Source organism: Epinephelus moara, chromosome 14 (genome assembly GCF_006386435.1).
Source record: "Epinephelus moara isolate mb chromosome 14, YSFRI_EMoa_1.0, whole genome shotgun sequence".
Classification (NCBI taxonomy): Eukaryota; Metazoa; Chordata; class Actinopteri; order Perciformes; family Serranidae; genus Epinephelus; species Epinephelus moara.
Window position 1 is genome coordinate 21607330 of NC_065519.1, and position 12221 is coordinate 21619550.

Sequence of the window (12221 nt, forward strand, 5' to 3'; positions counted from 1 at the left end):
GCCTATTTAGCTGCACAGATGTACAGTATAGCTCAGGTGTGGGCTTGAGGAGGCTTGTTAATAACACAGTTTTTTTTTATGAAGTCCGTGTGTCAATGAGAGATTTACAATATGTGGCAAAATCTCAACCGTCTGGATACCTGGCAACAGAAGCGAGCACTTCCTATCCAGGTGGGATCTAATCTTGTTAGGGGACTTCTTCTGCTTTAGAAATACAGGACGCCAGCTCAGTCAAACAATACCCAATAAACCACAAAGGAAGAGCGACGTGTTTGTACAGCTTTGTTTAATGACCATCCTATTGCTGCCAGCCTGACTTTCATCATCGCACACTGCACCTAAAATGGAATTAGAAATCCTGCTGTGAAACGTGACTGCAGATTTGTGGATTATAGTTTTCGCTGCCATTCTGTGTTCAGACAGAGGAATGCTGGTCTCACAAACTGCATGAATTCATGACATTCCAGGAGGCTTATCTCATCTGCGTGGACTGGACAAGACGGCATGCTGCCTGTGGACCAGTGCGTCACCACCCTGCATTCCCCCCTTCAAATAGGGGTCTGTGTGTATATACTGTATGTTTGTGTGTGTGGTTGTCTATGTGGGTGATGGGGGCAGAGCCTGTTTAAAAGCATTAAAATCACACAATCAGCTTTGAGTATACTGATGTACATCTACTCTCACCTTTCCCATCCCTGGGTTTTCTTTCACTTTGGACACGGCTCGTAGCAGGCATGGCGGAGCAGGGGGCGGCGAGACCTGCAGGATGCCACTGAAGTTGGTGGGGTAAATGGAGGGCTCCTGTGGGTGGAGCAGTGAGGGCTGGTGCTTCTTCCGCTTGGAGGACAGGTTCAGCTTCTGAGCTGCCCTGTAAAGAGAGAAAAAGGGGTTGAAGCCAAACTTAGGAAAAAACCCCTTCCATAAAGTTCATACATAAGCAGTTTTATTTTTGCTCAGGTGATGTTTTCTCCCAGCGTGGGACCCATCCAAGAGCTTTTAAGGGTGTGCTGCAAAGCCTTTCGATATCCAGGGCTGAAACTAAAACATAAAGGTCAACAAGCTCCTTTTACTTCCCCTAAAGAAAACATAGTCAGCAGGAGAGCTACACAGTGCTACCACTCCCGACCATTCCACACTCTACAACTGCTTTTCTTCCAACTCCCACCTCAAACTCCCCTACCAAGAAACATAATTCTTCAACCCTCCACTTCAACCAGGGCATGTAGAGTGCTCTTACACCTTGATTTTTTTGAGGCAGAAACCGCAAATCCATAAGATAAGTGATTACCACGCGAGGCTCTTCGCCTGTCAGGGACCAAATATAGGCTGTCACAGCAGGAAGGCACAATAAACGCATGCATTTATCTTGATCAAAAACAAAACAATTGTCATGGACATGACAGGCGAGGACTGCTGAAACACTGCCCTCTGGGATACAGCCATGCATATCGCTATTACTAAAGCTTAGCATTTATGACAGAGTATGTTCACCCATTATTTAAGTCAAAGCTGGAGCGTGTACTGTTTGTTGGGGGTTTTGATCATTTGTATTAGACTGGCTGGCCAATACCAGCAGTTGAGAGGCACAGGTAATCTCTCTCCTCTGCCTTATTTGACAAATGTCTGCCCGAGCAGTTCTGCTGCGCTGGCATCTAACAGAACCCTCTGCTGTAACTGAATCCAGCTTTTTGACAGGCCTCTAATTAAAATCCACTGTCATCCTGGCCTCTTGTCTCCTGGAGTCAGCACTGAGGAGACATGGATTGGTCACAGGGCCAACTGAGTCGGGCACATGTGCTCCTTTCTGTCTAAACTTCTGCAACTCAAAGGACAGCACCAATATCTCTGCAAGGCCTGCAGGGAATCTGGCCAGACTTTGAGTGGTTCCAGGTATGGCATCGCCCCTGGATCAGCTAACAACCATCCCCTCAGCTGGAAATTCAAGGTCAGGGAGGAAAGTAATACTCAGAGGAAATTCAAATGCACTCAAACGGTTTTCTCTCAAGCAGTCGGATTTCAGAGCAATGCAGGGAAGACAAAGAGGCGCTTGTCAACACGGAGGGAAAGAGTGGCACGGGGAATGAAAGAAAATTTGGAGATTAAAGATGAGAAATCTGCAGAGCAAGGGGTTTTAGGAGAAGTAAAAGAAGCAGAGCATGTGAAAGAGCAAAAAAGGGCAGAGCCAAGTGTGTCCTGGCGTGCAGCAGTTTCCTAATAGGCCAGCCTTAGCTCATTAGTCCTGCTCTGGGCTCCTCCGGACAGGACTGGGTGGGCTGCTGCCAAAAACACAACACACCCACCCCCCATTCCCTCTCCCTGCGTCCCGGAGTGACAACCGGCCCCCCTCTTCTCCTCAACACTCCCCTCTACACTGTACGCCCCCTGCAGCGACAGCCCAAGAGCACAATCAGGGAACACACTGCCGGCTGATGGAATAATTATTGCATCCAAGAAGGCTACAGGAGAAGGGCTCTCCCCAGGGAGCTGCCTATGTGTGATAGCATGTGAGACGGATCGTGTGACTGAAAAAAAATGAGATGGAATAGATGAATGTGAGATGGAGAGAAAGAAAGGGGAAACTACACCAGAGAACACGTGGCTGTGTGCGACCACATGCGTGTATGTGTGAGTGCGTGTGCAGGCTGGTGAGTGTGTATGCGCATTTATGAGAGGTATCCGCAGCACATTCATTCAAGATAAATGTACCCTGTCCCTCTGTCGCTTTCTCTCACCTCATTCTGTCTCTTTCCTCTTTCAGCAAAGAGATAAATCAAGCATCAGGAGTCACCATGGAGGAAAAAAAAGCTAGCACACTGATTTATAATTGTCTTGACCAGCGAGGAGCACTCACAACCTAAAGCTGAGCTCGTAACCTTGAGGTTTAATTCATGCTACACAATGATGGCCAGTGCACGTGTGTTCTTCAATGGAAGGTGAGAAAAAAGGATGATACTGCTGTTTTTTTTTCCACCACAGCCACACAGACACAAGGAAATTAATTGCTTGTCACTTTCTCTCTCTATCTCTCCCACCCTCCTTCTTCCTCCCTCTCGCTGCCTTGCCCAACTATATGATCAGTCAATGGAAAACAGGCGGTGAGGAGAAGCTCAGATTTCTTTGCCCACAACAGCTTGTCCACCTGTTCACTCCCAATCTCCATGTTAATGAAACTGTTTCCCTGCACAAATTGGTCTAAACGCTCACAGGAGAAACTCTGATATCAGTCATTTTTAAGTTTGTACTAAATATCCACACACTGCATATGCTTTGGTGAGTGTTACGCAAACTGAACCACAGGTCTGTTTCAACATGCACCAGTAAAGAAAACGCTGCAATGGTGTACTTACAGCTCTTTCCAATCCATTATCTGGTTTATGCTTATAGTCAAAAAACAGACAACTGATTAAGTTCAACTTTGCAGTCCATGTCTGTTTTGTCACTGTTCTCCATTACTTGCACATTCGATACGCCGGCACAGTCGCCGGGAACAGAGCGAGGCGGGGCTGCTCACTAGTTGGGGGCACGGGGGTCCTCTTTGCTCCGATCGCAATCATCGAGGTTCCACTTGATTTCACAGAGGTTTGTAAGAAGCTGGGGAGGCGGAGGGAGAACCAGGAGGAGGAGGCGTGGGCGTCATAGCTACTAAATGGAACAAGCGCCAGGTGGGGCAGGGTGGAGGTGGGCAGACAGGATGAGTACCCCGCAGGAGGTTCACAGTGAGGGGTGCAGGTAGTCCAGAGAGCTTCGTAGGAGGAGGTGAGGAGGAGGTCAGGATGAGAAGGAGCACCTTCTCTGTTCAGACGCCACCAAAGCAACTCTTTCCATGCTTCTTCTCCAGAGAAAAAAAAGTTCAGCGTCAGTTCAGAGATGCAAAAACACAGCAACAGCTTGCTCTCCAACTCAGTTTTCCACTCCTTCTTTCACATCCAATTCTGCATTCATCCCACAGGCTGCACGGTTGTCTCTCATTTAGTAAATCCACTGTGGTGTGTCTGCTGTGAGTGGCTGCAGGTCCTGATGCCCAGGTCCTTCCCAGAGTCTCTGCTGCTTACAGGCAGGAGGAGGGGCAGAGAATCAGCACGCTTGGCTGGGCTGGAAGATTTCCTCGGGTGGCTGAGAATGAGGAGAATTCCTACTCCTGTTCCGCCTCTCGGTCCTTCTCCTGCTATCGGAGAAATGCTGGCAGCTGTCCTGCCGTGTCTCTCCCTCACTCTCTCCCTCTTTCTCTCTCTCTCACACACACACACACACTCCCTCCTCTCTCCCTGCCGCCCTCCTCTCCCTCACTCTCTCTCTTTCTTTCCTTGGCCCAGCCCCTTTTCCCTCCGACTGCCAGACGAGGTGTCAGCGCTCGATTGCTGGCTGCTCGCGGCGCAATTTGCGAGTATTCTCTTTCTCTCTCAACCCATACACACACACACACACACACACACACACACACACACATACACTGTCTCACACAAACCCCAGCACACACACACATGTATGCCCCCCACCACACGTCACATGAATACTTAATGCATACAGGAGCCTTCTCTTCTTTTAGGGTCCCACACTTCAAACAGATTTGGTTAGTATGCCTACAGTGCATGCATGCATGAGCACGAGGGTGTGTGTGTTTGTGCGGCTAGTGAGTGTGCACTCGTGCACATTTGTGTTTTGTTTTGCCTTTGTTGAAGGATGTAATTAGCCAGATGAATGAGAGTGTTATTAATCATAAGGAGTGACACACAGATAAGGAAGGATATACTTAAGAGTAGAAAGATGGATTGGCTGAATGAGCAATGCTCTGACTCAATCGGAAAGCTGAGAGAGATTAAAAAAAAAGAGTGAGAGTGAGGGAGAGTGAGAGAGAGAGGAGGACAAACAATGAACAGATGACATCTTAGAAAGGCAGATTTATGCCGGCCAGGGAGAAACAGTGCAGCCAGTCAATGGTCAAGGGTAAAAAGGGGAATGAAAGCGCGTGAGTGGGCGAGCGCCGGGGTGAGAGTACCCTGTATTCCCTGGGCTGCCAATTTACCAGTAAGCCCTCTCAGCCCCCGACCAGCCAGCCTTGTTTGAAAGGCTGCTGCTTTGGCTGCAGAGTGCCTACTACAACATATCGGCAGACAGAGTGGGTGTGAGACTTGCCAGATGAAAGTACATTCAACACAAACCCACACCGAGCTCTCCCTGCCTCTCTCCCTCTGACACAGTGCCCCTTATATGAACTCTGCCGGATTAAATTTTGGAGGCAAAAAAGAGCAGAAAACCCACCGCTGCATACCTATTTGGAGAGCACAGTACACTGTAGTAATGAAGCTGTTTGATATATCACGTAACCTTTATCTTCCTCCTTGCCACAGCACGCTTACCTCTGCTTTTCGGTGGTGTGTCCGAATTAATTTGCCTGAGGTGGGCTTGGTTTTAAAGACCAAGAATCATCTCCTGAAGCTTTGCCACTTGCTACTTTTACACTGAATCCATTTTAATCATGACTGGCAACAGTCAATGAGTAGGAGACAATACTAATGTGGTCACCCTGACAGTACAACCAGTCATTATTCTCTCACTGCTGCTACCCTTAGATTTCAAGTGTTACATATCAAAATGACGTAATATTATGGAACAGCCACAGTTGGAAGAGTCCTGATAGCCTCTCTGCTCCATCACTGTCTCCTTATGAACAGACCTCAGGGACAGATAATGATTGTAATATATATAAATGAACCAAAGCAAGACAGATGTAAAATCAAGGATCGTTTGGAATAAAAGGTCTCCTGGTGCCTTTGTTCGGGAAAGGACATCTAGATTTCGTCCTTACCTATAAAGAGAGCGACAGTGAGTGAGGAGGAGAGGAGGTCAATGACTGGAGAACAGAGAGAGCAGGGAAGCTGTGACTGCCCGCTGTTTTCAAAGCTTCACTTTGGCCTGCTGTCAATAATCGCTCCAGCCCTGCTTTCAAGCTTTGTCAAATTAACAAGAGAAATTCCTCTGCCCCAGAGAATCATTAGCTAGCGCATCCATTAGCTTGTTTGTGCACATTTGTCTCTGTTCCCAAGCTATACACCTCTTTAGGTAGCTCCCTTTTTGTGGCTAATTACCATGTTTGCCACGTTTACTATCCTTGACATTTCCTTTTTGTGATTCTCCCTTTTTTCCCTCTGCAGACAAGATAAGGCTGCTCTGGCCATTCATGCAGGGATCAGATCAGTGGGTCTGATATCAGACTGCTTTACCCCCCCTATAGCTAGTTTGCCTCACACTGCTGCTGATTAGCAGGTCGGCATAGCACTTCATGAATGGAGATGGGAATACTGGGCTGCAGCCAGCCTCAACACCATGCAATGATAATGACTACAGCACAATGAGTCAGGCTCGCTAGCTGCTGGAGACTTTCAGAATTTATCCTGGACTCAGCAGTAGAGGCATTTGTGAGATTTCTAGAGCGGATATAGGTGCGTGAAACCATCCCAGACAACCATGTTGTCAACCATGTTTGCATTTAGGTTGTTACATCAGGTACACAATTTTTCAGGCAACTGGCAATTGAAATATGTCCTTTCACAAATCCTCCTACACACACAGCACATACTACATGCAACAAGAGGGTAGTGCAGGGTCAGCCATGAACTTCGCCCCTGGAGCTATTTGGGGGGGATCAATGCCTTGCTAAAGGGCAAGTCGGCAGTGCCCAGAAGATGAACTGGCACCTCTCCAGCTGCCACTCCACACTCCATATTTGGTCCATACAGGGACTTGAACCAGCAACCCACAAGTTCCCAAGCCAAGTCTCCACTGACTGAGCTACTGCCAAATGACGCGGATATTTAATTGGTTTTAAGTTGGGTTGTTAATAGGGCTGCCCCCTAATAGTTGACCAAACGTTAGTCAAGCAGAAAGGTCATTAGTCGGCAAGATTTCATTGGTTGCTTTGTTGCAGAAAAAAACCCCAAAACAATTGTAAAACTGTATTAGGAGCTGCGCCTTGTGAAAATAAAACAAAACCTATATGACTGGACTATGTGGGAATTTAATTTGAAAGGACAGACACAGGAAGTGGCCATGCTCAGCAGTCAGACAGGAGTCATGTTAATTTACAGGGCTGGTACCTGCGGTTATTCCACAGGCTAGTTATTAACATGTCAGACAGGAAATCCAAAGTGTGGGATCATTTTGAGAAGGTGAAGGACGAACCCAAGGTGATATGTAAACTCATCTTCATTGGTCGACTACAAACATGACGTATCATCTGAAACATGGAAGTAGCTACATGCCCATTAGCCCACAGTGTCATTAACAGGCGGCTCGCTCAGTGTGTGACGTGCACTTGTAGATAAAATATAGGCCTATATTAATTAAGGTTCATTAGTACGGTTTTGTATTTCTCTGTAATGTAGCACAGTGTTAACAATGTTACTGATACTATTCTTTCTCAGACTTTGAACTCAAACCATTGTGTTGCCCCGCCCAGAATATATAATTTGATAATTGAATTAACATCGTAAACATGCAGGCGACTAGTCGACTAATGCCCCTAAATGACAACTGTTGGTCGACTAGGAAAATTCTTAATCGGGGGCAGCCCTAGTTGTTGAGTAACCAAAATCCACTGTGTTCCAAACGTCTCATGCCAATGTCATCCTGACATAGAATAACAACATTTAGTCGTGAGGTATGGAGATCAAGACCCAAAATGTGTTAACATCCAAACAATGAGAAATTCTAATGCCGTCAGACATTTAAAATATCAACCTGATTCCCAAATTTAACTTCTGTCCAAAATAAGAGTCTAACATCTTTCTGACATCATAGTGACTTCCGCTGCCAGCTGCTGGGATGTTGTTGTGTGCTGGAGACAATGCCAGGCCCAGAAATGCCATATCAGCAGATGCTTATGATTGATTGGGCGGATGTGTGTTGGTCTATCAGGTGAGGTGCTCTGTTTTGGAGTCATAAGATAATCAATAGGAAGCCTCCCCAGAGCTAAAATCAGTACACACTGTCTTATTGATGAGCTGCCCTTGACACGATCAAACAGCCCTGTGCCCCAAAGGTGTGTGTGGGGGAAACATAAATCCACCACCTGAGCAGTCAGAGAAATATAGACTTCAGTTCAGTCAAAACAAGAGCACCAGACTAATGTTCAGCCTCCACAGTGCAGACAGACATTGCTTACATGATTTGCCAAATTTGATTTGGATTAAACCAAATCTGCATCTCTGTGCTGGCCTCTATGGCCACAGTCCCAGGTCAACTGCAGCCTTACCCAGCAACCACTTAGCTTCAGTGGTGATTAAGCGACCATGACATCAGCCTGCGAACACACACACAGATCCATGTGGCGCACAGACAGGGGCAGATGATGTCATACTCTGCCAACCAGCCCTGGCAGCAAGAAGGCCCACCCAGACAAGATTTACTAGTGAGGTCAGGATGCCGATCATTAAGTATGAGACGAATGCTTCCTCGCCATAAAACCCTTTTTCGTAGAGTCAACCATTGTGGCTGATACTAAATGGGTCAGTGAAGACGGTTTGCTGTGAGTGTCAGCATCCCACAGATTTATGCACATTCATGTATAAATATATGCATTACCCCAACACTAAAAGCTCAGAGGGTCACATAGGGTGGGCTCTTAAAATAACCAAAGAAATATGCGGATTCCGGTTACCTGAGACACAGCATTAGGCACATGGGGACAATAACAGAGGCACAGACTGTTGAATGTACGACAAAGCTGAGCTGAGGCTCCTGTGTGGCGCTGGGGTTTAGTCTGGTAACGAGCATGTCTCCTTTCTAAAGTCCCCCTGCAATCAAGGGACCACTGGTATAAACATTAATTTTTCTCACTTCCTCTCGCTTATCCTAAATCACTCAAAACAAAAAATGTCTGAGGCTTAAACATCCTGAATATAGTAATTAATCCTGGAATGTGATTCAACAAATGTAAATTGTGGCTAAAAATGTGCAATTTTACTTTACAGACGCAGCCAAAAAAATCTCCCACCTGGACATACAGAAACAGACATCTCCCCAACGTGCAGCGTGGTTATTTTATCTTTAAGATTACCATCAACAAAAACCCAGATCTTTCCAGTCATTTTGAAAAATGTGTTTCCTCTCTCCTTCGGCAGCCCAAGATACATTAAAATGGAAGGGTGAACCAACAGGCTTATCTGGCTGTCAGCTGAATCTTATCAATCCAAAGCTCTGAAGCTTTCGACTGACTGCCAGTGCATTTCCTCCTGGTTGGCTGTTTTAATGGTAGTCTGAGGGTAGAGCTCCGACTCTCCTGTGTCGGTTTACACAACAGTAGTTTGCAGGAAGTGGCCAAACACCTCCAGGCTAGGATTTATACACTTCCTATAAATCCTCAGAAATAGATAAACTGATCCCAGCTAAGCCACACAGCTATGAATGTGACGTCCAGTTAGCTGTGCAATATCAGGATATTGGCACATTCCAAACATGTTGGACCAAGGCCTTTTAGAAAATCTCTTTGTTCCAACAAGGTGTTCAACGGGCCTTTTGTTCCTGCACAGTGTCTGGCCTTGGACACAGAATACCAAATGGGGCATCATTTGTGTGCTGACTGCTGACAGCCCAAGGCTGCACGCACATCTTAACTGAACCAGTCCCTGGCCAATTAGGTAAGGCCAAATGCATTCATGTAACATCTGCGAATAGAATGTGTTGTCATAGAAAAAGGAAAATATTCCCCACAAATGTCGCCTTGTGCAACTGACTTGTCATATTCATGTCATAATGCAGATTCAAAGAGCTCTTCTGTCAGAGCGAGAGAGGAACACGCAGCTTTGCGCAAATAAAATCCTAAATTGTAAACCTGTTCTGTCATGGTCTCCTCAGAACTCTTTTGAAACGGTCTGTGGACTGAGCTGGAAAACGAGGGATTAGTGCATCCTCTGGAGAATAGCTTGAATAACGGGGGATCATTTGAAACACAGGGGAAGAAAGAAAGGGAGTGCAAGTGGGGAATGGGGAAGAAAGCAGCACAGAAGCGATGAAAAAATAATAAATTAGAGATCACTGAGATGGAATAGAAGAAGGAATCTCCAAATAGAGGAAGAGGAAGGAGGAAGAAAGACAGAAAGAGAAGGAGCAGCAGGGTGTACAGCCAAGTCCTCCCTTCGATCAGTGGGCCTGGCTCTGTGCCAGTGAGGCGCTGTCCATGAGGAGGTAAATCATTTTCTGCCTGAGAAAGAAACAGGGAAAAATGATCGTTGGGGCTGTGCCACAGCCAGCTTGGAATTGCTTTATTCCCAAAGATGGGAATCCCCAGTCGGCCAAGAATAAATGGAACAGTTGGCGCCAAAAAGTGAAAAAACTCATCAATATTCACGAAAGCCTGGTTGGGCGCTACAGTACATCAGAGTAAGCAACAGTAGATTTAAGCGCTGCCTTGAATCAACACAGAGGTAAAAGCAACTTCTTCATGCATTTATTCTGATTTTAACGTGAAATATCAAAGGAACTATGTAAAGCAGATTAATCTTTTGTCTTTGGACATCAGATTAAGAAGAAAAGCCAACACATTCTCACTTCCCAAAGGACTGCGCAAACACGGTCCTCTGTGCCAAGGTTAAACCCTTAATGATGGCGGTAGGAATATTTTTGGTGCAGTAACGCTCCAGGAGTGTGTGACAAACCCTTCTTGTGGTTACACTGACATCTGGTGATTTTGTGTTTAATGCTCTGCCTATAAAGCACTGCGTCTCCAGACACCCTACACAGTCGCCCCCCCCAATCCCCACACTGAAAGGCCACAAAGCTCTCTTGCCAAGTTAGGAGCTTAAGGAGGGCTTAAGACAAGAAAAGGAAGGAAATTTAAGCGCGAAAGTCAGAGGCTGTAATTCTATTTACAGTTCATTTTATTGTTGTTCCGAGCATTCAGGTTCACATCTTGCTAATATGGTCTTAACTAGCTTGGACACAAGGCCATGGAGGGGTGAACAAAGCACATGGCATTAGCTCTACAGGATCTATTTGTCAGTCAATGAGATAAAGGGGCAAATTTAAGGCCCCTGGAGGAAAGAATCGGAGATACCTGCAATGAGAGTCAAAAGGTCCTCGAAGGAAAATCTCTAGCAATTGACCCTGACTTGTTTGTAAGGGGCATCCAGAAAACTGCAGCTTCGGCGGGGGAAATGCTCAGTTATTACGTCAAATTTGATTCAGGCAGCAAAAAATAAAAAGTCTCAGAAGAAAATTCACTTTTTCAGCTGATGGGTGACAGATGATAATGAAGACATGTTCTTCCCTTCTCTGCAGACTGCAGCCTCCCCACCCCTGGCACTGCTGACAAAGATTAACAGCTGCTTTCATCTCTTCCAGTGCATTTTTGCTCGGCTCCTCAGACACTGCTCCAGGTATTCTGCTATGCTCCTCTCTCCAAGGCTGCAATAACTGGAATAACTTCACACTCTCAATGCGCATGTTGAACTCCAATTCACCCGCCATCCCACCCACGCCTCGCCTTGAAAACCTCAGGAAGGCTGTTCAACTCAGGGCACGCAGAGAAGAACCCTCCACAAGTCATCCCTGACTGACATTGCCCATCTTCCCTCCTGCTCAGCACCCGGCGGAGACGGGATATTTGATATACAAGAGACAAATGAAGACTATTAGCAACATGGAATGCCCCCCTGATCAAATATAATGTCCTCTTAGATTAATACATACCACTATATCTGCATGGGGAATAACTTAAGAGAGTGATGAGTGTAGGAGAGACAGACAGAGAGGAAGAAAGCCAGCATACTTCTGCTCCACTTCTCTACTTCATTAATCACTTGCTGCCAGGATAAGACACCTAGCGATTATTTATTTGCACTTCTCCACACAGAGGCTATCACAACAAACAGGCCCGCAGGCTGCTGAGAACATTTGGGAGTGATTAATCAGTGGGCCGTCCGGAGAGACAGAACGCAGGGGGAGGGGAGTTCTAACATGTGTTTCTTAATCTTTCATCTATATTCAAGTCAATAGGCAAGCTAACAAAAACTAGAGGGCGTCCAAGTCAGGTGAAATGAGCTGTACGGGCAGGGAGATGGCCATGATAGCAGACAGTGACATGTCTTTAGATGGAAGGGGAAAAAAAGATCATTTGGATCAATAAGCACACCACAGATGTATAAAGAAAACGGGAATACCAATCTAACTGCACGCGGAAATGTGTCCCTGAGAACAGCCGCTAAGACGTGAGTGACTACAACCAC

At 46.2% G+C, this 12221-nt stretch overlaps 1 protein-coding gene across 5 annotated transcripts in view; it reads right to left on the reverse strand.

The window, feature by feature from the left end:
* Window positions 1-12221, reverse strand: part of kif26ab (kinesin family member 26Ab) — an 82275-nt gene that overhangs the window by 17668 nt on the left and 52386 nt on the right. For 4 of the 5 annotated variants that reach the window (XM_050061704.1, XM_050061705.1, XM_050061706.1 and 1 more), the window contains one exon: window positions 685-868. In XM_050061704.1, coding sequence (XP_049917661.1) covers window positions 685-868 — 184 coding nt within the window. Of the gene's footprint in view, window positions 1-684; window positions 869-3347; window positions 4224-12221 lie in introns of those variants that run through there. The other variant, XM_050061709.1, reaches the window with a different exon arrangement.